This window comes from Cyprinodon variegatus, unplaced genomic scaffold, assembly GCF_000732505.1.
Source record: "Cyprinodon variegatus isolate N-32 unplaced genomic scaffold, C_variegatus-1.0 Scaffold128, whole genome shotgun sequence".
NCBI lineage: Eukaryota > Metazoa > Chordata > Actinopteri > Cyprinodontiformes > Cyprinodontidae > Cyprinodon > Cyprinodon variegatus.
In genome coordinates this window covers 383,764-410,113 of record NW_015150581.1, presented here as the reverse complement: position 1 = coordinate 410,113, position 26,350 = coordinate 383,764, and the positions used below count along the sequence as shown (strand labels likewise).

At 37.3% G+C, this 26,350-nt stretch overlaps 1 protein-coding gene across 7 annotated transcripts in view; it reads right to left on the bottom strand.

The window, feature by feature from the left end:
• Positions 1-26,350, bottom strand: part of plekha7 (pleckstrin homology domain containing A7) — a 98,662-nt gene that overhangs the window by 13,603 nt on the left and 58,709 nt on the right. For 5 of the 7 annotated variants that reach the window (XM_015376013.1, XM_015376012.1, XM_015376014.1 and 2 more), the window contains 16 exons: positions 21,563-21,741; positions 18,890-19,309; positions 18,174-18,714; positions 14,248-14,331; positions 12,921-13,055; positions 12,023-12,076; positions 7,892-7,963; positions 6,715-6,795; positions 5,880-6,029; positions 5,079-5,180; positions 4,731-4,842; positions 4,458-4,648; positions 2,660-2,851; positions 2,457-2,574; positions 2,249-2,340; positions 706-927 (listed from right to left, as the gene is read on the bottom strand). In XM_015376013.1, the coding sequence (XP_015231499.1) occupies positions 706-927; positions 2,249-2,340; positions 2,457-2,574; positions 2,660-2,851; positions 4,458-4,648; positions 4,731-4,842; positions 5,079-5,180; positions 5,880-6,029; positions 6,715-6,795; positions 7,892-7,963; positions 12,023-12,076; positions 12,921-13,055; positions 14,248-14,331; positions 18,174-18,714; positions 18,890-19,309; positions 21,563-21,741 (2,745 nt within the window). The remainder of the gene's footprint in view (positions 1-705; positions 928-2,248; positions 2,341-2,456; positions 2,575-2,659; positions 2,852-4,457; positions 4,649-4,730; positions 4,843-5,078; positions 5,181-5,879; positions 6,030-6,714; positions 6,796-7,891; positions 7,964-12,022; positions 12,077-12,920; positions 13,056-14,247; positions 14,332-18,173; positions 18,715-18,889; positions 19,310-21,562; positions 21,742-26,350) is intronic. The other 2 variants (XM_015376019.1, XM_015376017.1) reach the window with 2 other exon arrangements.

The following is a 26,350-nucleotide window of genomic DNA, read 5'->3' as shown; positions in this document are numbered from 1 at the left end:
CTCAGTTATACACCCTCACCTTCAATCAAGGCACAGCTGCGAGTGAGACTTCATTGGGACTGACACTCAATAGTTAAGGGGTAGTGCTTAATGAGCGGTTTGGGATTCAACCATCTTAAAGTTAAAGACCACTTTCCTTGCCTGGAGTTTAACACCCCTTCTATAGAGGTTTTTCGGGAACACACCAGAGCTGTCAGAAATAAAGCTTTAAAATGTTTAAAGCAGGTTTAAGGGATGGGAAATGAATACAAATGCACACCAATCTTTTCAGATCTATATTTTTCTTTAAAAGCTATTTTGCTTCCACTAAGACATTATCAGACAATTGTATGCAAAAGTGCAAGAGGTACAATTACTTTTACAAGGCACCATCTGTCCTCATGTAAACCTTATATATTTTAACATTTAGCAAAAGTAGAAAATTGAGGTGACCTAACTGTTTGAATGCGTGAGAACTACAGTATCATCATAGTGTCAGATTTCTATGATGCTAATATTCCTTAGTATGAGAAAACAGATTAATGGCTAAAAATAAAAACACATTAAATAGACACAAACAGAGTTAACAGTTAAAAAACATCCAATTTATAATCTCAAAGAAAATCTATTTGCAACAAGTAAATGCATGCATTACTGTTGATCTCCACTCTCGGTTTGGTTGACGTCATGCATGAGAGTGTGAGTGGTACTGTTCTAGTAACATACTGATCCAAAGTCTGCCGAAAGCGGGCGCGAAGAAGAAGAAGCACGCGACGTTGGAGATGCGTGACGGTCCCCATGACTCAGGGTGCGTTTTCTCTGGCGGACGAGGGCCTTCTGATGCCTCTTCATCCTCTCTAGCTGCTCATCCGCGCTCATCTTTCCTCTCTGCTGATGCTGCACCTTGTCCCCCGAGTACAGGCGCTCCAAGGCACTTTTTGCTCTCTCCTGAGATGAGTAGGAGGAAGCAAAGTTGAGAAGTAGAGTGAGAGATGTAGTAGACAGCAAAAAAAAAAAAAGAAAAGAAAAGAAATAGTGAAAGATGTTATATTGGAAAAAAAGGAGGGCAGTTTTTTTTTAAATGAGTTAATTCAAAATCAGGGGATAATTAAGATGTATACCAATTTTTATTCTCAAAAATTGGTAAAATACGTACAAAAAATTGAAGATTATAACATAAACTGTTGCCTTGCAGTAGGAAGGTATGTGGTTGAAATCCTGGTCTGGGTTCTTTATGCATAGAATCTGAATGCAAAGAGTATAGGTCCCCCAATTAACCTAACATGACTTCTGGGTTAACTGGTCTTATTAAATTTCTGCCTGGGGACGTGTTTTTCTGTTCTGTTTGTCTCTGCTTGTCCCTGTGAGCTAAAAACTGAAAGCAAAATAAACTCAATGCCTTTAATTGGTTGTTCATCTCTGTGAGGCCACCTTCAGCCAAAAAAAAAGTTCTTTCCACTGACCCAAAAAGGGCTTGGTGCCAAAAAGGGTACCATCTTTGATCCTACATGGCTTCTTTGGTTTAAAATAAAAAAAAAAGGGAAGAGCTAAGTTTAAGTTATTATTAAACTACGAATCTTCTGCTAAATCAGTAACTGGGAGTTGATACATATCTGATATTCTATTCTAGAGATTTTTGGTGCATCACACACATCACATCAAATCATATGTATCAAGCACGAGGGAGTGAAGAAGAGGTTTACTGCTGTAATTGAACCTTATTGATCTCACACTGGAGAAATTCACCTCTGCATTTAACCCATCCCATTGGGGAGCAGTGGGCTGCCTCTGTGTGGCGCCCGGGGTGCAGTGTGGGATTAAGGGTCTTGCTCAGGTAGCCAGGGTGCAGGCTGTGGAGATCGAAACGGGTACTTGCAACCTTCTCAGAGCAAAAGTGCACTACTCTAACCACTAGGCAAATATTCCCCATGTGGCTCCCCTGTAGGATGGCTCGTCTGTAATGAGAAGTTCCCTCTTATTCTATAACATCTAGTTTATGTAGAGAAAACTGGTCCAACATGTAAGGATTTATTTTTGGTTTTCTGAGCTGAACACAGGGCTTATTTTAAAGATTTTTTTTCCAGCACCTTTATTTGAAAGCCAGCCAATAGGAAATGAGGATAAGAAAGGGGGGAGAAGACTTGCAGCAAACAACACACCGGGATCCGTGTCAAAGACTAAGGCCTCTGAAAATAACTTACACAATTTTACCCCAGCACCCAAGCTTTTTATTTTCTAATTTTTTTAGGAATTTCCTTCATGCTCTCACCGTTACACCAGCTACTGAAGTTGATCTTCGAATAGTCACATATGAGGAGATACTTGAAGACTGATTCACCCTTAGTGAAGAGCTAGACACTCCTGAAAGGAAGCATACAAATAATTAAACATTTTTATTTACTCAAATTATAAGATAAAAAAAATAAAGACAACACCCAAGTTGGAACAGAATCTTTTAGCCTTGCACTTTTACTCACCTCTATTTGGTAATGTCTGGTAACCTCCTTGGTGCCCAGATGCTACAACACTGCTGTGACTGGTGCTGTCCCCAGATCCTATGAGCTCTGGATCACTCAGGAAAGGTCGCAGTTCCACCTTAGGGATACATAAATGGTCATAAGTAACCACGTAAATTTTGTGAATATCATTAGCCCAAATACCAAAGATAAAACGCATATACCTTACTGTCCCCGTTTGTGTACTGGCCAATCTCCCGATCCCTTTTTCGCTCGTCTGACTGTCGCTTGAGGCCTCGAACAGAAGTGTGCCTGATGACTGTTGTCTCCCGGGGCAATGGCGGCACAGCGGGAGGATGTTCCTCTGGACTGTAGAGCTGAGGTAGAGGAGGTCTGGGAGGCACATCATCTTCACCCTACACACATAGATAATTGTGAGCTACTTAGAATTACTTCAAAATAAATATGCATTATCTATTTTGCCAGTTTAAAATAATGTTAAACGGGGCAGTTACTATAACAAATAGTAAACTCATAACATGATGTTCAGAATAAAGAGAAATGAAGCATAATAAAGAAAGCAATGCAATTAACAGGACAGCTTTAGAAAACACTGAAGAACCAGGTCAAAACAACACAGAGCAACCAGACTGCTTAAACATACATAAAATGGAAAATAAACCAAAGATCAACACATCAGAATAACTGATAACTGAAAACCAAAAGGGAGAACCATAAAATCTGCTAGCTGATCCTTAAAATTATCCAATAGTAAACAGATCAAAGCAAGGACTTGTGTACCTGAAATGATGCAGGGATTTCCTGTCATGATCTTGGCATTGATGACTGGCTTAATTGTTCGTTTCATTTCACCTGTCCAATTCTGCTCAGTTCTCCCATCACTGCTCATCTGACCCACCTGCTCCTGCCTCTATTTAAGGTGCTTGCTCCCAGTCATCAGTGCCAGATTATTCTCGAGCCTTTGATGAGGGTTTTTCTAGTGTTTCTAATACTAATAGTGTTCTGAATGATTGCCTGATCCTGACTTGTTTCTGTCTTTGGACCTTTGAGCCTGCCTGTCCCTGTTTGCCTGACCTGTCTTAGGAAACTTGCTTTCTTGCTGACTGAACCTGGATCTGCTCCCTGACATCGCCCTCTGGATTATTCTTTTTTCCATCATCTGCATGGATTTGCTCTCCTGTCAGTTCTGTGTCCCTAAAATCTTCGGTGTCTAGAACTCTCTGTGCGGCAACCGCTGCGTCTTCTCAGCTGACTGGCTGGTATCACCTTGTTCTCTGGGCATCAACAGTAAGCTAAACTAGGATATTGAGTCACGCATTCAGATCATCCTGCGTCAGGTTTTTGTGGTCACTAACCTGTGTTTCCTTTCCCCAGTGTTACCTTCCTCAGACCCCTAGCCACTGCTGCTGCGGATCCACAAACATTCCATTTTTAAATAAATGCCTTTAAAGTTATTCCACTGTCTGTCTTGCCTGAATACTAGGTCCCTCTGTTCTGAGTAGTTACATTTCCAAGCCAAAAACAAGATGGGGAAATCACCTCAGCTTCGTGCATGTGGTCAGAGAGTTTGTCTAACAGTGTCTATGTCTATTATTTACTTGCTCTCTGGTTTTCAACTCATCATAGTCAATTTAAAAAATTCAACTGATAAATGGATATTTTGTTAACATCTAAAAAAAGGACTGATAAGATTTAAATGTGTTGCCATTCTTGTACAGTCTCAATCTTGGATAACCAACTAGTTTATGCTGTGTTTTAAAGAATGTATTTTCTGAAAGAGGTTTTATAGCCTATTCACAAGTATTTACTGTTATTTAACGGATGAAAAGTTTAGAAATGTGAGTATGGTTAGGAAGTTAAAGGTTGGGATGAAGTTCTGTAAAGTTCATGATCAGTAAGTCATCTTTGTAGTACTAGATAGACGTAATAGGACTTATGAGCTGGTTGGATATGCAAATAATTTTTTTTGTGTGGGGGTTATATAAAGACTTGTTCTCCCACCCATTTGAAGCCACTGAAGATGGTTGTGGAGTGGTGTAATGGCTGTCGGCTGGAGCTTGAGGTAAGGGTGGGGTCATGGCTGAGGTGGGGGCTGTGCTGTTGCTGCGGGGCAGATCGCACCTCCGCAGCAGTCTGGCTCCCAGACACAGAAGGCACTGATGCTACTGGCACTGAAGGCACAAATTTTTTCTCTGAGGAGTGTGATGTACATAAATGTTTAGTAAAGAGTAGGATTATGGTAGTCTTAATACTTGGATTTTTTTTTATCCTCACCTGGGTTGGTAACAGAAGCAATTGTGACTTTGTAATTAGCTTTATTGGTACTGAGTCCTGCAATAACATCCTCAATCCGCCATAGTTCTTTTCTGAGCTGAACTTTCTCCTGCTGCTCAAAAACAAAAACAGAAGCATTCATAAATGTAATTACAGAACACATCAACTCTTTAAGATATACTTGAACCACTACTCAGATACAAAGTCTTTCTTTTATATCCAAATCAGATGAAACTGGTAAATGATCTTTAAACAATCATTTTAAATGCAAATCTAAAATCTGTAAATTTTAGAGCCTTCAGATTAAAGCCTATCTATAAAAGTGAAAGACTGCTTAGGAAGATAGACCTGAGAAAGATCACTGCGGTTCATCTGTCCCTGCAGGGCTGATCTTAGCCAGTCCACATCTCTCTCCAGTCGGTTATACTCGTTCCATGCATTCTCCATTTCCTTTAGAAAAGGAAAGAAGACAATAATGAACACAAGAAAAAAAAAATGTACTTCTATAGTAAAGCCATTTTGAATTTATTAACAAACGTGCACCCGTTCTTTACACATAAAGATGCGTGTCATAATTAAAAGCTTTAATAAGCTGTTCTAGTTAGAAACATACTTTTTTTTAATAATAGTATCTTACATCATACCGATTTGCACCTGTGACATCCTAACACCACTACACTAAATTCAAATGTCTGACAAATTGTTGAAAAAACAACACATTTGTTTACTTCCTGTAATCTTGTGGTTATATATTATTAACTGCAGATTTGAAAAAATCACATTTCCCATTCAAATGCAAAATATTTTGAATATCAGTGAACTTTTTTACCCATGTAACTGGGAAATACACTCATACCTTTTTTTCTCTCAGCATCAGGTTTCTCCCCTTATCACTCATTTTGATAGTCACAGTCAACCTGAAACATTGTGCCAGTCGCGTAAACCGTAAAAAGGGAACTAAAAACAGAAGGCAACATCTTGTCCCAAACTTAAAGAAACATGATGCCCAAAGTAGCACGGAAATCATAGGGTATCCTTCTAAATAAATCTTTTTGGAGGAATAAGTGTTTTTTTTTTTTTTTTAGAACCTGTAATGAAATTCAGTTTTTATTTGAACCGTAATGGGATTGGTGAGAAGAAGTGTCTTACTGTAGACACTTGAGATATTTCAGCCCTGATGTGGACCACGTCTTCTTGCAGCAATTTTTGCTGATAGGCAATTTTCTCAGCGTGAGCCGGCTGATCTCGGTACTCCTCCATCTGCTGGTGGGAAACATCCAGAACTGATTCCAACTTGTCCTAAAGAGCAGAGGAAACAAAATGAGACAACAGGAATCATTTTGGTGCCCACCAGCTTTAAAGTCTGCCATATGGGATGTACTCAAAAATGATTTATGGGCAAACCAAGTAAAATTAAAGAAGGTTAAAGAATAAAACAACAAAAAGGTATACACATTCATCTTTTATGCCTTAGGTTAATTAAAAAGATTTAGGTTTTTTAGGGTTTTTAGGGGTTTTTTTTCTGTGGGAAAAAATACCACATTAAGAAATACATTAATTGCTTTTTACTAAATTAAACTCATCAGTTATTGGCCTCCCTGGTATAGATAAAAGCCTAAAATTAATTCTATTTTTTTTTTACTGCAGCATACATTCTGACAGAATATTCTGATGATCCACCTGGAAAAGAGCATCCTCCACTATACCTTTAATGTTCTACTAGCACGGGCATTGCTCAACCTCTGCAGACTAGATGACACACATCTCAGTGTTAAAAATGTTTTAGTTTTCCACACAGTTAGTTTTTTTGTTGTTTTTTTAAGTTTAAGATCTCAGATATTTGCCTTTGTTAGGGGTGAAATTTAAAACTCAGTCAAAAAAAAGATGTTCAATGTTTAATAAAAAACTAATATGTGCTTGGGATCTTTAAATTATAAATTACTGAAGAAAAAAAATATTAATATATTCAGTGAGTAACAAACACCTTGTCATCCTTGAAACTGCGTATTTTTGCTTCAAGTTCCTGTAGAATCTTGTCTTGTTCGCAAAGTCGACTTAGTTTAACCTACAGGAAAACAAACAAATAAGCAAAGATGAAAACAAAGACTACCATCCATATCCCCGATCCATACATAATACTTCAGAGAGGGAAAATAAAGCAATGAAGACTCAGAAAGGAGATAAAACAGAACATGGTAATAAACAGAGCATGTGTTTACAACAGAGGCCAAACGCTCCATTCTTGTCTTCATTCAGCTCTTCGCAGCCGCCTGAGACGCATTGATCGTCTACTGTAGCTTTCTCTGTCTGTCAATAAGGCTTATCTTTGTGAAAAGCTCAGAGGAGTTCTTCTCATCAACACAATATCAAAAGGCTTTGCGCCTTCTAGTTAGGGGGAAAGACTTGGTAATACCCATTATGAGTAATCATAATCAAAAATCCATATTTTCACATTCACTGTTGGAGAAAGCCTTGTTTACTGAGAGTGACAGAATTGTTTTCCCCGAAATGGGTTATGTGTTTATGAAAACAACATAAGTCTGTCAAGTTCAGTCTTTCTCAGCCTGTAGTTTTCCCCCCTCAGATCTATTTATCATTCTGTTCAATTAATAATTTAACTGTTTTTTATTTGGCTGCCACATATTGTTGTTTTTAATTGCATGAAATATTAATTCTTCAGACAAATTTACTGGCGATTCCTTATAAATTGTTAAAGTGGAACAATGCTAATGATGAAAAGCCAGGACATCCATCCTATTTACCTCCATTCAGTGCAAAACAAAGAAGGAGTAAAGCAGGATCAGGCAAATCAAACTGAAAAATTTAACAGCCCAACATCTAAAACTCCCATTACATGCATTTTTCCCTTTAAATTGTGGGGAGAAAAATAAAAGCTGCGGTCGATACTCTCAGGCCCACACTGTGCAGTGTGGATGCGTGTCCCCACAGTGCAGAAACACACGTTCCCTTAGCTCTGCTGCCTCTGTTTACCACAAGTTAAAAACACACACAGAAAAACCACACTGAAGCACACAGAAGAGTCAGACTGAAGTCAGCGGCGTCTCGGCTGTGGGTTGTCAGAAGTCGGAAGTGAAGATCACGGAGAAAAGAGACGGATAAACAGGGCGTTTGTGCTGTAAATGCTGATAACATGTACTTACATCCACATCGCTTTCTGCTATTTTCACAGGCCTCGAAAGTCTCTCTTTTTTAAAACTCTCCTGTCCAGTGACCTGAAATTCACAATCATTAAGAATAGAGTAAAATCCTCTATAATTGCATCATTATTTGTATTCCATCCATAAAAGTGCTTAGCAACAAAAAAATCATTTAAAATACACAAAAACACCGCTGCAAAAGTTAAGCCAAACAAAAAAGAGGTATTAAAACAAGTAACAATGTCCATGTGATATCTGTGATAAAAAAAAAGGATAGCATTTAAAAAATTATTTTCATGTTTCAGGAAACCCTAAAAGCTCAGAGCTGCTCTTACTGGCCATTAGGAAATCATAAGAAGGGGAATTAATTCAATTGCTTAAATTTTGAGGCATGAGCATTTTTATTTTACATCCTTGATTTCATGTAAGAAATGAAAAAAAATATATAAATAAAATAATAATAATAATAATAAATATGTATATATATATATATATATAAGCCAGATTAAATGTTTTCTTTAAATGTCCACATTTACATATTTGTATAGTGATGTAAGTTAAGTCTCCATCATACTAGAACCCAAAATTAGCTCTTATTAGTAATCCTTTGAGTATATATACATTTTTATCATTTATACTTTTATCAGTGATAAATGATCAAATTCAACACTAACTTCAGTTGAGTTTTTCCATTCCTTTTCTGCAGTGAGCAAAACATGACTTAGACAGTTTTTCACTGTTTATTTTGTGTCACCTACAGTAAATGACTTTTGGGCATTAGAGGTGTTGTTTTGCTGGATGATGAATGAGTTTAGATTTTTTTTTTATTTTTTTTTTTTATCTCACTTTAAATATGCAAACATTCCTGTTCACCTCTGCACCGTTTGCCAAACACTTCCAGGTAATAACAAAGAAATGACAGTGCTTTCTAATTGGTTAAACTGGTCAACTTTTGCGATTCTCCTTTTTTTTCAGGGATTTTTGTTCATGAATTCCAGAACTTTGTCTCTTAACGTAACTACAGCTTTTTAAACAAAATCTCAAAAGCGTCAAAAACATTTAGTTAAGCTCTTTTCTGAGACATTTAGTTAATAGCATATTCCTTTTTTAGCACATTTAATATGTAAATAAACTATTCCACTTCAGTTTAACTGCATCTTGAACTGTACAATGTGACCTCTAGCTTAAACCAGGTTTTTATTAAGCATGCAAAAACAGTATGCAAAAGTTAGGTATACTAAAAATTATGCACCGAAGAGGATTTCATGCGATTAGTCTCAGTTAAAAAAGCAATATGTCTCCCATTTGCCATGGAATAACTGTAATAGACACAGAAAACCTATAAAAAAAATAGCTCAGTTGGAAATAGCTATCTTTAATGAACCCTTTTGAGTGGGTAATTTGCTTTTTTTTTAATTTTTTTTTTATTCGATTTAAAACAAAATAACTTGGAAAGCATTTATTGTGTTGTTTTATCTTTGCAAAGTGTTTTAAATGGGTACTTTTAGTGAAAATTTAGTTTGAAGACATAAATACTTTAATCGTCACCTTATGCAGTTTTTTTTTTTTCCTATAACAGCTCAGATATATTTTTCTCATGGCTGGTGGTGCTTGAAGTTCAAACTTTTCTTCGTTGCTGGTGGTCTACCAATCACAGCAGCGCTAAGCAATGCAAAGGGGAGACAGTTAAAGGGGTATTCCACTGACTTTACATGCCAAAGTCAAAAACATATTAGACTGGATGCCTTACAGCATGCATGAGTGTGATAATGTATTCTTTGGCTGTATGGGGATCATTGTAGGTTGTGAGATTATTCTTTAAGTTATTTTTCTTCTTCAGGTTTAAAGCTGCAAGTTATTTTAAGAAAGAAATGCTAGTTTATGCTGACATAATCATTTGACCTTCCAATGTCCTTATAAAAGTTTTTAAACAAAGTGCTTTTTTATTGCAGAGTAAACGTGAACCATGCATAATTTGTTATAAACACTTTTTTTTTGGGCAAAACAATGTTTTTCAAATTGAAAAAAAAGAAAAGAAAAAAGGTTGACTGTAATTGGTCAGTCCATAACGTGTGCATTCAGAAAGAGCAGCAATGGGTTATTTAGGGATCCCTTTTTTTCAGCAAACAAAATCACCATAAAATTACTTTAAAAAGACATTCAATAGGTGCTGGTCATTTTGAATATTCTCCAAACCGTAACTTAAATTTTTTTAGTTTTTATATCTTGAAAAAGTCTGGTACAGACGTCATCTGCAGGATGTTTCGTACCAACCTGGCACTACTCTGGATTAGACAGCGGGACATTTGACACTTTTTCAGTCTTAGGGTCATTTTCTATTCTAGTCTAAATATAACTGTTAGTAATAGGCTTAGAGTTGTTTTGGATTTGTTCAAGAGACCACAATAAATGTAAATAATTTGCAATACAGGCTTGAAAAAGTTCAGTCTAGGCAACTGGACTTGAAGTTTTCTAGAAGACGATTCGCCTCTCATCCAAGAGGCTTCTTAAGTTCCAACTAGTGGTGGGGAGCACTGAGATTAATATACTGTAGGTATAACAAAGAGTGGTCCCCCTAACTCTTTGTTAGACCTACAGTATATTAGGTCTAACAATATACTGTATCTGAGAGTAGAGATGAGTCATCTTGGATGACAGGAGAAATGTCACCTTGAAAACTTCACATTCAGTTGCCTAGACTGAACTTTTTCAAGCTTGACCATGTCCGGGATGACTGAGAATCTATATTAATTTGTAATATAAAGCTTTCCTAAAATAATGTGATACAACAGTAAACACATGCACAATTTAGGACTTTTATGACCATCTATCTCTATAAAACAATGTAATAGAATACTTAGATGTGTATTATAGGGATTAAAATGGAAGTTGGAAAAGACAGAACTGCATCATGTTGGTACGAAACAGAGGTAGAAACTACTGAATAGACCAAATGACCCAGAGCAAAAATCTGTATAAACAGGAATTGTTTTCTGCATGCTGTAATATGTTAAGCATTATGTCAACTTTAACTTATTTTGGGTATTAACAATATATGATTAGGGCTACGGCTATTTATGTAAAAAATTCACACAAATGAATCTAAACGAAGCTGAGAGTAGAGATGGGTTAGATTCTTTTTTCAGCATTATCCAAGATAGAAACATTCATTTTTTTAAAGTGTGAATTAAAAACATCCAATTTCTGTAAATATGAAGAACTGATTCGGCTAATTTTTCTCATGATAAATTTTCTTAAAACCAAAAAGTCAGCAGAGCTGATTTGATGAAGAATTTTTTATTTTTTTTTAGATTTAAATTTCATTTCAAACTGTAACAGTATTCCAATCCCAATGTGTCCTGATGGATATAAGGAAAGATAACGCATAATCTAGAGAAATTTTTATTTTCTTGAGCAGACAAAGACAAGATTTGTCACCTCAGCTTCTCTCAGCTTCCATAAATTAAAGCAGCAGAAGAACTTCCAAGTGATTTGGTATGCAAAACATTATAATATTCCAGCAATGCCCAGAAACTTGATTTACTCTTTTAAAAATCTAATATATAACGATACTTCGGCTTTAAATGTTTTGCATCGCTGTGAATCAAATACTGGCTACAATCAAATTTCAGCAGAGAAATGTTTATTAATTGTTACAATGATGGGATTGGAGGGTCACATGACCAAAAGCATGGAAAGAAACACCTCCAATCACATCAATGATCACAATACCATCTAATGTTATGGTGACATGTGTCAGTTTTCCACAATCTAAGTTTCAGTACTCTAAAAAAGGTTCCTCAATTATTTTTTAGATCAGAGGTAAAACTCCTCCATGAAACAAAAGCTAAAGTCCTTTTATTTTCCACTTACTGTACAGTATGCAGTCAAGAAATCAATGTCCTGGATGTATTAGAATCGGTACAATTTCATTGTCTCATACTAGATTAAAAAATAAAATCCATTTGAAAAGACAACAGTTCCACCATAACAGTAGAGAGAACAAGACAGAGGACAGACGGTTAAAAGGGAAACAGGGAAGCAGATGTTGGAGGCAGGAGCAGCAAAGCAGAGCGTAAAATACTGAGAACAGGATGAAAAGGATGAAGTGGCGTTTTCTTTGTTGGGGCCCACCTTCAGATCTAGATACTCCAGGTCCTTCTTCAGTTGAATGTAAGTATCATCAGCCTTTAAATGAGCAGTGAAGAGATAAGTCATTTGAAATGAAGCTGCACATGATAATGGGTTACAAGATGACTCCTTTGCTCTTTTTGTGCTATTCAGGCTTAACAAACAGAACTTTAACTTGATCTCAATTACAATGTACCTCTTCCTCTAGGTTTCTTTTTACAATTAGTGAAGCTTCATTCACTAATTGTAAATTCTGTCATTTTTGAACTGCTTTAATGTCTCATGTGTGATTCTTATGCAACTCAGCAACACAGGTATATAAAATATGGTCAGACTGAGCGCTTATATTTTCTTGTGAGAATGGAGAATGGTGAGATATGAGAGGCTGGGTGGAGTTGTCATTACTGAACACTGCTACAGCTTTAGTCTAACAGCAGTGAACTTTCCTCACAGGCTCATAAGAAGACTATGGCCTGACAGATGCTTCAGAATGACAACCCCAAACACAAAACATATTTCCCCCCAAAGATAAAAATGTGGTGCAACATCATCTATCATTAAAAATTGGTGGTCTATACAAAGCATTCTGACAAGCAACATGCTCCTAATATGGAAAATTTGATTTTTATAGTTTTTATAAACACATTAAGCGAAGCTCTAATGGAATTGTTATGTTTGGACAAGTGACACTGAATTATATAAATGTAGCTAGTAATTATAATGCAGCAGACATCATGCCAGAATAGGATAGTAAAACCAGATAACCAAGCAGTGCCAAGAGATTGTAGAGTCTGTCAAAATGTCAGGAAGGTAATGTGCAGGAATGACTGGGGAGAGGGCACCACAATGCAATCGCAGGAGTTGGAGAATGCTGCGTTAGGGAGGACTGAGAGTCCCTGACCTGCAGGCTGGGGCCTAGAAGGCCGTTGTGCTGGTGGTGTTGCAGGTGAGCGAACGCATTGCTGGGGCTATGCACACCAGCCAACTTAGCCTGGTGTCTCCGCAGTTGAATGAGGAGCAGAGTCAACTCCTCTGGCTGTAGCCAAGCCAGGGTTTGGGGGGCACGGCCAGGGATGGCACAGAGAGATGAGAGAAATATCTGATAACCATCTGGGCAGAATGGTAGCTTAACTTTACTGGATTTTATGCTGCTTGTAGCTTTAATAATTCCTAATTAAAAACAGTTTCACTGAAAATCTATTCAAACCAAACTCATTGAAGAAAGAAAATGGTTAACAAATCGAACCAGATGCTTTAGCTTCTACCTTTTATCATCATATAATCACATTTGGACATGGGTTTTCTATTTTTGCTTAGGCTTTCCTCCACAACGCAGAGCAGCAATGTAAGCAACATAGACAGATCATTGTGGAAACCTAGCAAAAAAAAATATCATCCGAGCAATATCTAATTTTTCTAACCATTAAGCCTGAACAAGATACAGTGCTGTGCAAAAGTTATAAACACATTTATACAATGCTTAAAATTAGCTGGTAATTCTTAGAATCTTGAAACCTAAACTGGATCAATCTTTTTGGACCCTGACAGTTAAGCTTTAGTGCATATGAAGGAAGTTTCTCATATTGGTACCATGGGCCTATATGTTTCCTCTTTTCTTAAACTAGACAATGCTTTACTGGCAGGATATTAAGTCAAGGCTCAAATCTAAACCAGGTTTACCAGGTAAACCAACAGGTTTAATTGATTTTTTTTGTGCAATTTCTGGTTTTATGAGAGGGAAATCTAGTCTCATGTTCCAGGTACTGTAGGTAGCGAAACTACCAATGAATTCATTTATATAATTGAAGAAATTGTCAGTAATGTAGACATTGTGGTGTTTTCACCATCTTATGGCCAAAATTTCACATAGGAAAACTAGATATATTTCAATTGAATTGCTTTTGAAATGCTTGCATGTAGATCTCTTTTATATCACATAACTGTTGTAGTTAAAACTCATGATAGCTTAATATAAGATTTTATAATCGTACAAGAAAAAAAAAAACTGTAGCAAAAAAATGCCCAGAAAATAGCTTTGAAAGGTCTGCAGAAAACTTAAAAATTGATTGATAAGAAACATTTTAAAATTTAAGTTTTAGCCTCCTATAACCAAAAGAATGGATAACCCCAGATGTTTGCACAGCACTGTATACCGACATCTATAACAGGCATGTTTACAAATACAAAAGCATATGAAGAAGGCAACATGGTCTGGCAGACGATCCTACCGTTTTGCCATGCAGACTGGGAGCGCTGACAGTGTGTGTGATGTAGCCCATTGTTGGCACAGACCTTCTCTCTATTTGGGAAGTCTGTGAAAAGAGGCATTTCATCACTCTTTATGTTGTGACTGAGGATGGTTATACATTCAAATCCAACAGAAAATCAAATTCATGAAATAAGGAATCTCTACTAGTGTCTTAAAGGTGGTGTGAGGATCCCTGAGTTACACTGAATCAAAGTTAAACTGTTGCCTCCAAGTCTGCAAACAAATTGGACTACACAGCAGTTTATTTTTTTCCATCCATCCTTTTCTCCCCTTTTCATCACTCCCACACTTGTTCAAAAACAAGGTGCGCCTCGAGTTTCAGATGCTAAGGGGCTCCTAAGGTTTGACATTTCTGCTTAACACACAGAATTAGCGAAAAAGCCCAGACCCACCACAGAACCTTAAAAGGACACAAACAACAAGAGATTTAATTAATCACACATAAATTATACCAAACCTGCTTTCTTAAAATAACATTTGTTTGCTACCAGCAAGAGAAGCCCTCTAAGCCGGTCCCTTTGAGATCCCCATGCCACATTTTTTTTTTGCTGTATAATAGGTTTTTTATTTAAATGTGAGATCAGAAGAAAGAGACCAGTGCTGATGGTTGGGATACAGTAAAGATGTTTATGGGGTGCTAAGAAGCCCTGGGCAAATTTGATTAGCCTCTGATAAAACATACTGTACTTCTTAATGATATTCCACAGAGGCATTCAGTGTTACTTAAGCATCATCAGCCTTTAGAGTAGGTTAGTACAGACTGAAAACAGTTCCCACAAACATTGCCGTCTTCCACAAGCACTGTGGCTCCCTTTGTTAAAAGCGTGTCTTTCTATAATTGTAAAGCTCTCTGTTTAGTGGTAGTAATTAGTGCCCTGACACTTGAAATGAGTGATAGCATCTGCAATACTTTGTTTACTTGTGAGAGGCCATTGGGTTGGTTGTGAAGCTTGTGTGTGCTGGCAGCTGTGGTGATGGTTCAGAAGGAGAAGTTTTCACATGTGGAGGGTGTGGTGAGGGGACAGCGCTGGGCGTGGAGTTCAGGACATCCTCTCGCTCCATGTTCTGCGGCAGTGACGGGGCTTTAAGGGAAGCGCAGAACAGGGTTCTCACTCACATGCGCCAGCTCCACCTGCGAACGCGCTTTGGGTGTGGTCTATGCGTATCACACGGCCATCAAAGTGTGCGCGCTGAAATGTTGGAGCCTTCCCAGGCTTCTTGCACTAGCCTTCTCATGGGGCCCCTGTGAGCTCACATCGTGCTGATGTCACAAACTACCGTGAGAATAAGAGCTTTGTCATTTGGCTCACTGTGTGAGACCCAACAAACTCTACTTAAATCCCATGTATGTGACAGGCAATTGGTGGTTACTAGAAGCCTGTATTACAGTGTTAAATCCCAAATGACTAACAGCAAATGTCTGAAGAGAAATATTCTCATCCACTGGATAACATGGACAGGTCTCAGCTCTAGGTGTCTAAACTGGTTTATACTCAGTGTTGGAGCACTCTGAGAACTTGCCTACTGCTATTTTTTTTTTTTCAAACATTAACGCAGCTGCTTTTTAGTTACAAAACAAATTAAATGGGTTGAAGCAATTCAATTTTCCAAATCTACCCTTGATATACTTAATTAACGCTTCAGTGTTTTATTTTCAGCAGCATCTAATGGTCAGACTACAAACTACAGCGAGATGACCCACTCCGCACAACGCTTCTCCCCCTCCAACAATACGGAGGCCATCATTTTATAAAGGGTTCGGCTTCCGTTTTTTTTTCAGTTGTTGCCTTTGTTATTTTTTTAATTTTTTTTTTTTTTAGTCTGTGTAGGCTATAGATTTTTTATAGAGCAAACTTCGAGTTAAGTTTATATAAAATAGTGTCCCCTCTGCGCTGCAATAGCGTAACTATTTCTCAGGTAACACAAACATAGTTTAGTTACAACTTTCAGTTCATTGATGATAATAAATAACATCCATCCATCCATCTATCCATCCATCCATCCATCCATCCATCCATCAGTCAATGGGTGAAAGGCAGAGTACCCCTTTGACAAGTCACCAATCTGTCACAGGGAAAATAAATAACATACTTATGTATAAAACATAACATTTTTGTCAACAAATCCCTGTAATTACATATTTTACTCTTGAGCTTTAATTGTTGAACTATTATGTACATAGTATAACAGATATAAGTGAAAAAGACAGAACGATGATACATATCCTCGGTTGGCATGCAGGAGCCGCCTGTACTCTGCATCTGATTGGTTTAATGACTCCCACATGACCCATTCTGAGCCAGGAGGGTTTACTATTCATTTGTTTTAAGTTTTTCACTGATGATTTATTTTTTGCAGTGTACGCTTTGATTTCTGTAGCATCAGTGCAAATTTAGTGCAAGATTGCATATCCTACATTTACGATGGATATAGCTTAACTCATTTCCAATTCCTCATCTTTAATGCTATAGATTTCCCTCTGATGGGATTAGGAACATCTAGATATCCAGTGGCAATGGTGTTAGGAACAAACATAAAGTTTTTCCTTCCTTGTTCTGTAGCTGCTGTCATTCTTAGGCTTGGTTGATTGACCAAAAATGTGAAACTGACTTTATTCTTCCCCCCATTTCACAGTTAGGGAAGTTGAGACAAAGTGGCTCTGATGTGCACTGTTCTTTTTTAAGCTAGTGTCTCAGTAGTGATTTTTTTTTCAGCTATTAGAAGTCTCAGACTTTGTTTGGCCTTTCTCAAGAAGAGCCTTGCTGCCAAAAGTGGCATAATATGGCAACGTCATAAAATGGGCAACAACCACGTGGCGAGATGCAGGATCGGAGTGAAGGCAAGTGCATTTCTGTAATGTCAGGGGGAAAAAAACAACAAATATTTCATAACAAATGAATACTTCGTAGTGCCAAAGGTAATACTTTATCTTATGTTTGCCTACAGATGAAAATTTTAAACAGCATAATATGGGACCTTTAAGCCCTAATAAATCATCACTATTGGCTTTTAAGAAACTGATATTCTCTCACTGAATCTTAGACTGCTAATCTATTCATTCTAAAATATATCATTATTTTCATATGCAATTAGAAAAGAAATGTCAGTTAAATAAAAAACAAAGATTTTAAACATAAATCTGTCTCAGTATAAAACTAATGGGGGGGTCACAAGAATTTGGGTGTGTTACATTTTATAGTGCATATTTATCAAAAACGAAAAGGTTTATCCTTCCTGGATAATTTATGTACCTATGTACAGCAACAAGTCCTCATTTACGATAGGAAGAACTTGGATAGTTGTGTGAAGTCATAAAGGGTTTTTTTTTTTTTTTTTTGGCAACATGACAACACACCAACTCTCTGTGTTGTCATGCGTTCACAAGCTGAGCCAACGGTCAATGCATGTGATACGCTGCTTCTCAGGGCTTAGGTGGAGGATACAACCAGTGGAAACGTTAACCTGAGGATGATTATTATAATTATAAAAATATTATAATTATATAAAATATCATTAAAAAAATATTAAGCAACAGCAGCATTATAAAGTAAAACAAAGCTGTTTTTCTGTGTATTTATCCTTTGCGAAAATGTGCATATTAGGCAATAGTTGGTTGGGGGTGAGGGCAGGGGATGGGGTTGCAGCTGGAGTGGAGCTAGAGTGTTGCTCATTACACATCTTGTTTTGGTCTACAGACATGGCCTACCAGACTGAAAAGTGGTGAAATTAGCTCATTGGTTCCTAACAATTTCAAGGTCCTAATCCTTCACAAAACAAGAGCTTAAAATAGTCTGGATAAACTGAAAACACTTTTGGGTACAAAACCTATCAGGACTTTGTTAAATAAGTGAATACAAGTATAAGAGCCTTTATCCAGCTTTATACCTGAGAGAGGTGGGCACATATATTGCCTGGGGAACTGGACCTTGTGCTGTCTTCAAGTCCCAGCTCATCTAGGGGCCGGACAGTGCGTCTGTCTGAGGGTGTATGAGGCCTGCGTGGGGAAAGAGGTTTAAAAGAAGAGGGGACTGATGGTGGCACTTCACATGGAGATGGAGGGACAGAGATGGAGCGTGGCATCTCAACAGTAACTCTGAAGGACGAGGAGTCGGCGAAATTAGGGCCGGTATAAATGGGAGCGGTGGGGCTTCCATGACGAAACTGCTGCCGCTGCTGCCACTCATAGAGCTGCCACACCATCCCTTCCTTCGTGGCCATTCGCTCGTCAGTGGACATGCGGAAGTGGCTCAGCCGGTCGTGGGCATACTTATAGTCACTGGGTAGGTTACATGTTGCTGAAGGAGAGCTGCTGCCGGATAGGAGCCGGGGAGACTTTGGTAAAGACTGATAACTTGCATCTGTTGTGCTGGATTTGGGCTTTAAAGGAGGAGTCCGTCGCGGAAGCTTGTAGTCAGTGGAGGGAGTGCTTAGACAGAAAAACACATGACATTAAGATCATTTGGTTTTAAAGAAATAAAAAAAACAATGAGCAAGATAGGGACAGATTTTGTGCAGTTTTCAAATTTGCCACAAGATGGGGCCATTTACTCCCCACTGTAACATACATTTTCATTAAAGTGAGATATGCTGAATTGACTGACCTTTTTGTCGGGTCGCTTTTATGAACTTTGACCCACTGCTCAACCTGAGCCAGAGTGTTTTTCCTCTGGACATGCTTCCCAGAGTCAGACCGTGAAACGAAACCCCTCTGATAGACAACACTTCCATTTTGCTCAGGTGGTAGAGTCACTTGAATCACGGTCTGCTGTCCGTCTTTATGGGTGGCTCCATTAACAGCGTCAGGTGAAACTCTCTCTACTCTTTCCTGCAGGGCTGCATGACTGGCTTTCCCCTGGACCTCCAGTCCATACCTCCCGACTTCCCCATGAGCCAGTCTGATCTCATTATCCTGAGGTTCTCCTCTGTCTGGCCTGTGAGCTCCGTCTGGCTGCGATGAGTTCTGGGCATTGTGGATGTGGTTGGTCTGGGGGAGTGCTTGCTGTAAAGGCTTCTCCATTTCTCTGTGAAAGTGAGACAGGATAACAAAAACCAAACATCGATGGAGAACAACTGATCACAAAGATCATTTAGAAGTATCTTTCAGCATCTCTAATAAAGTTTTTTGTTACACACTTTATAAATGGAGGGCATAACTTATTCCTGAAGTGCACAAAAGGCAGCAGATGGATAAAATACACATTATTCTGAGATTAAGTAATAACCACCTGCCTAATACTACGTAAGGTCCCTCTTTTACTGCCTTCACAGCACTGACCCATTACCACCTCCGGACCCCTAAAGTAGTGTTGTGATGTCGGAAACCGAGATGCTAACAGATGATTTTTTTTTCATTCGTGCCCATTTTGCAATAGTGTCTCTCTTGATCTGATATGATCAGCCAGCACATACAAGAGACGCCTTAATAGACTGAGATTTGAAGAAACTTGGAGACTCTTATAACATCTAAAACGTTTTGTTTTTCCAACCATTCCTAATTCCCAGTTAAATCGTAGAGCTTTTATCCTCCTGAAAGGGAATACTGTTCGGACAAAAGGGTATAAATAATCCTAAACAAAGCTGGTAGAATTAACGAAGAGGCATTAATAAGGAGGAAAGAAGGATACAGGGTTTCCCAAAGCATCACATTCACACCCAGCCTGCTCTCCCTCTGTCCATAGTGCATAGTGTGGCGTAGCTAGGAAAACATTTCATTCTCTACCTACTACACATTCTGAATGATTGAAAACCAAACTTGATTGACTGCATATTGTATTATTTGTTTTGTGGCTCCTTTAAATCAGATCATCATATTGCCCACTGTTCATTTTTCTTGCTAGCTCATAACACCAACTTTGAGGAGAAAATTTCACTGTCTTATTATTCCACCTATTTAGTGGAAATGATGAAATGATAATTAATTTAACTTTCTGCCTGATCTGTGTACAGTTAATTCTGTTTAACCTGAAAAATAAAGCAGAGGTTCATCCACAGATGGTCAGAATAGATACTAAGGGACAGCCCAAAATTATGAAGAGAAGTTTATTACATTTCTGTTTGCAAATAGTGTGTTTACCAGAGAGAGAGAGGGAACCCAGAGCATTTAAATGACAGTCAATTTTTTTTCTATACGTCAAATACCTTGGGGCAGAGAGCTCCCTTTAAAAATGTGGCTGAAAAAGCAATAAATCACAAACACTCTCATACACACACACACACAAACCTGTTTGTTCTACTATATATAGTGACGACCATGCGTTGATTCCCATTGACTTCCTTTGAAATTCAGTTGTTTTCAACCTTTTCTATGCTTTAACCCCAAAACTAACCTTAAACCTAACCTTTATCAATGCATACCTAACCTTAACCCTAAGCCAATTGACACCTTAGCCCTAAACCTAACCATTAGCAAAATAGCTTGTGAGGACAAGCAAAAATTCCTCACTTTACAACAAGTGGTCCTCATTGTGATGGTGAAATTGGAAAATGGTCCTCACTCTGATACCTACACAGATACACACTCCCCCCCAACACACACACAAACACACTTGCCTTATCTCCTACATTTTTAAGGGTACTAATTTGAACGTGGCAGGTTTGGAAAATTATGTAGACCTTCTTGTGAAGTGAAGATACTCTTTGAGCAAGTTTTTCAAAGCCTTTCGCATGATAGTATTTCCAAGTGAAATTGATTCCTTTTTATTCTGAAACACACAAAAAAATCTGAAGCAATGACTTCCATTGGTCACCAGGTGGCAATATTGCCTTGAAGATTGGAAACCATCCAATTTATCTTGCTGTCATAGAGCTATACCTGCAGCACAGGGAATATTTTTCAGAGATGCAGCATTCCTACTGTAAAAGGCTGGGATGACTATGGCGGATTTATTCCTTCTGATTGTTAATTGGCAGAAGGGGTACTTGCATGCAACCTGCGACTATTCCCTTAACTAAAACTAGTAAAGATTAAAAAAAAAGTTTGCTGTCAAGCAAATATTATATTTTCTTCGGGTTACTGGACAGAACTACCCTGCATTTTAGAATGTTTATGACTGAACAAAACAAATTAAATCCAAAGTAAATGAAGTTTCAATTTTCTTTTCAGCAATGCAACCAACATTATCAATGAAATAGTTGTATTTGTTTCATTGCTACCCCCTTTAAAAAAAAAAAAGATATTTTCAATTGATTTTGAGGCCACAGATATGCTTCACATACTGCAATACCACCATCAGAGATCCAACCAATAGCAGAAGCAAGCAGAAACCGGGACCAACCTCTTTATAGTGTGACTCTGCTGCATTAGCGCAGCCTGGTTCATGGCCCGGATCCAGCCATTCATGTCCTCCTGTGTGTCTGCGCTGAAGAAATACGTCCGCATCCCGCAGTGTTCAGCCTGCGAGCCAATCACAGAGTTCTTATTGTAAATGTAGGAGCGCATTCCAGTGTGGGTTGCCTGTCAAAGAGGGAGATATCAAAGGAGGGCAAAAGTAGAAGGAAGGTATAAGAGATCTTCCTGTTCCTGCTTCTGCCAGAGGATGATGGGTGAGAAACTTCACTGAGACATTTAAACTCAGAGAAGTTTGTAGAGGAGTTTTACAAGAGCAAAATGTGGAGCAAACATGCTGCAGCAGAAACCATAAGTTTGCTGCTATTGGGAAGAAAGAAAAAGACAGCCCATAATATTTTCCTTTGATTAATTTCCCTTCGATTTTCGATAAAGTACTCGCAGTCCCTCTAGTGAACAAAACCTAAAGCAAACAAATGGGAAGAATACTGAATAGTGTGCTCATATCAGTATTAGAGGAAAAACAAAACACAGACAATTTGAAACTATAACTTTCCCTCCTAATTAATCACTAATTGATGAAAACATTATAATTGCTAATAGTCCTGTAGCAAAGTCCTTTAACCCATTTATCCCACAAAGGGAACAACCAGCAGCTTCTGAGACAACCAGAGAGCAGCCACTCTAACAAAAATGTCCTTATACTATTACTAATTTTATTCTCCTTGTATAGAAATTTTTAATCCTGAAGGTTTGCAAAAATATGTGCTTAAAAAACTTTTTTTGTTTTTTTAATTTCCAGTCAATTTCCTTTTAATTTACAGTTTTTGTTTTACCTGTTCTGCGTTATTTTGGTCAGAGCATAAATTCCTATCATGTCCAATTCCTTCTCCTATGTCCTTAATGCTAAACAGAAAACGGAACAGAAGATTAAGATCTTAAACAACTACACAGAAATAACAGAACACTAAGTAATTAAAAAAGCTGAATTGATTTATTTTAATTCAAATATTTAACCTAAAACCATAAAAGCAGTTCTGGAGGGGAAAGATTTCCATAATAATAGGAAAAATGTATCAAAATTACTAAAGCCATAATTATTGTTCCTTTGCCGTTAATAGTTTTTTCCAATAGGACAGGAAGATGCTTCCCCCTCTATTTCCCAAAGTTGAAGTAGACTCAGAAAGGGAGATTTGAACAGATTTCCTTTGCAGGAAAACATTCAGGTTCCAAGGTCTTATGATATTCGTTCTTCAATGCCATCTCCCAGTTTAAAGTCATCTCTAGTCTAGTATATTCTTTGCAAATTAAACTGGTATGACGTAATGTGAGATTAATGCCTCATAATTCTTATATCCATTTCTGATAAGGGGGACTTGCAGACAAGGCAGACAGTTTACATAAATGGTCTGGGTGTCAGATGAAATGAAAACAAATTATCTGGTGAGGAGAAAAAAGTTCTGGAATCCATGGTTTACCATTATCATTGTGAGGGCTAGATTTTAGGAACTTCTTTTTTTTTTTTTCTAGAAGGGGCTGTTACTTCGGCCAATAAATAAAGAAGCAGAAATGTTGTTAGAGATAAATTTTTATCATTCTATATAAATGTACTTAGATTGAAATGTTTAATTCAAATTATTTAGGCACATGTTACAGCTAACATGTTTAAAGATTTGTTTGTTTCTACAAGGGGTACCAATAAATGTGGAAGGTGCTTTGCCATTACATTTGTAGCCTTATTAAATATGCCTAAATTGAAAAAGGTTTCAGTTTAATAACTTTTATACTCACAAATGCAACTTGCATTTTCATACCATACTAAATATAGCATTTACAGCACAGGACAAATAGTTGATGGCAACATAAGTTCAATAAAAAGCAGTGACTTTGCAGAGAAGAGCGGAAGACACAGACAGAAGCTGCCCATCCATAAGGATGAAATGCAATACATAAGCAACATGACAAGACAAACACCAGAGTCAGAGAACATGAAACTGTAGCTGCTGAAGTGACTAGCAGGTCAAATAGCTTCATAGCAGGTTATATCTTAGCAGGTTATAACTGGAAGATGTTAGACCACTTTACCTTGGAAAGGATCTTGGATTTCCAATAATTCAAGCACTAAAGTTGGCTTGTATGACTGTTTGAACTTGGTGTCAAATTAGCTTTCAAATGCCTTGCATTATGTCCTGTATTTACTCAGATCCAATGCTAAAACAAATGTGCCACTATTTGAATAGAAACAGACTTAAGTATACAAGAAACTATTTTTTTTCTCAGTTTTATGCAAGAAATCTAAACACTAAAGCACCTGAAAGTCAGATGCACATTAGTATTGTCTCACAGAGGACGGGCTGTAGTCATGCTTGCTTATAGTAAGGTCTAAATGCACATTTGGAAATGTGCACTTAGGAGCCAGAGGCAGGATATGGAGTGAAATTAGGTGAGAATGGTCGTCTACCGATGAGGCTAAAGTGAAATTAAATACCTATTCATGCAAGACAGGAAGCCTGTATGACTCAGGATGGCCGCCAGTGCTCACTCCGCCCACGCAAACACACCAGGTCACAAGAGGCAATGACAGAAACACAGCGAGATGAGCAGAAATAAGTGAAGAGAAAACAGCAGGAAGTTAGAGCTGATCAGTGCTGACTCAGATAGAGAGAAAAGAAAATGGGTCCAGCTGTGGTGTCACAGAAAGAAAGAATGAGTGACAGTTCAGCCCCAAAAGGATGAATAAGTTGTATATTTGTAATGGGCTGCTATTAAAAAAGTATGCATGTTTCTGAGTTTAAGAGCTTTATATTTCTAAATGACTCACAGGTAACAAGTGGCTTCACAAACTAAAAAATCAATCAAACTAAGAACAAAGGCAGTCAGAGTCTGACCGCAAATTCCTAAAAACCTTCAAAAGCCTGAGAAACTATGAAAAAAAAAAGCTATTCAAAATATTTTATGAAGGTTTGACTTATTGGGAACAAAGTATAAAGAAATTGGAAATGACTCAAGACTATTGCACCATCTCGCCTTATATTCCTTACTTGTTAAGGAATTTCTTTTTCTTTTCCAGTCAGACAGTTGATGAATATTATTTTTTAGAAGCTTTGACATTCAGTGATATTCCTTTCACCGAGTTGTGGTGATGCTTTTTGAGCAGCAGGGATATTTCAATCTCCTAAGATAATTAAATCGACTATACGTCGTGTAAAAGAAAAGCTGAAGTAGATAGAAGAAACTGTCAGCATAAGATGGTACAGCAGAACCCAGCATCATTATATAAGCTAACCACATATATATATATATATATATATATATATATATATATATACACAGTATATATACATACTCCAACACTAGTAAAGGGGAGGAGATGGTGAACAGGCTGACAGTATGATTAATATTTAAAGAACCACAATTATCATACAAATTTCATTGTATGCGATGAAGCCTATGAGACACACACCTCTAAGGCACACAGTATCGGATTCACACTGTGTAAACCTGCACACATCTACACAGAACCCAAGAACAAAAGTGGCATAAAGAGGTTGATAGGTAGAGCAGTAGAGTGGCCTGGAGCTGAAACAGAGGATCTAACGTTCAGACATTCGTGTTCTAACAGAGAAGGTGCCTCATCACACAGGAGACAGCAATAACAAAACGTAAAAGAAACACTCTTATAGCTATGGAAAAGCTTGTTTTGTTTTTTAATTATATGATTAAACAGTCATAGAGAAGTACAGTCTTAATGCTAGGGTTTTTCATTATCAGAATATTATAAAGAAATTATTTACTCTCTATAAGTAGCATATACCTGAATTGACAAGCATGTTGGAACAAACATTGGAAAACATTGCTACTAATCAATCAATAGAGCGCAATTATTTTCCGCCTACGATAAATGCAATAAGTGCTGCTGGCTGTGAGACTCTCTGTATAAAAGTGTTACACTAAAAATCAATCTAAAACAACTGAATTTAGCACAGGTAGGCTCAGATCAAGTTGTGGAAACATCTGAGAAAACACCAATGTCAAAATATAATTTGATTTTATCTAAATGTCTGGTATAATTGGCCATATTGTGATTTTTGGGGGAATGAAGGTAGTTCAGTCCATTTTGAAATAAAACTGCTGCATAAAAAATATTAAAGAATTGTTAATATTTTTCAAATGTAGATACAGAATAGACCTTAAGAGGGAAAAATATCAAATGCCAGAAAATGTTGAAAAGAGGAGGACTGATGAAGGTCCCACAGCAATAGAAATTCTATTAAATGTTTTCACAAACTGTTGTAACATTTTGACAAATAATTATTTAAATAAATACAACATACTGAATTATTTTGTATTTATGATTGGTGATTTTGTTTTTCAAAAATGTGCCAAAAGGAAAATCACCTATAGGCTCCATTTTAAATTGTGGTCAGAAATCTCAGCCTTTTCAGACTGCATATGAGCTTTAAGGCTGCACTGCGGCAGCCTAATCACAAACCGGTGCTTATAAAAGTACCACATTAGAAACTTTTATCCTGTTTTCTGTCTTCATATTAACTAAATAAATGCAGACCATGCTTTAGTCTGCAGTGCTAATTTAATTAAACACTGCTTGGCACAGAAAATAACTATGAGGGATTGAAAACATGAAAAAAAGGAACAAAAAACCCCATAAAAGAACCATATTTGGATGCAAATATTTGATTTAAAGAAATAGAATATATATATATATATATATATATATATATATATATATATATATATATATATATATATATATATA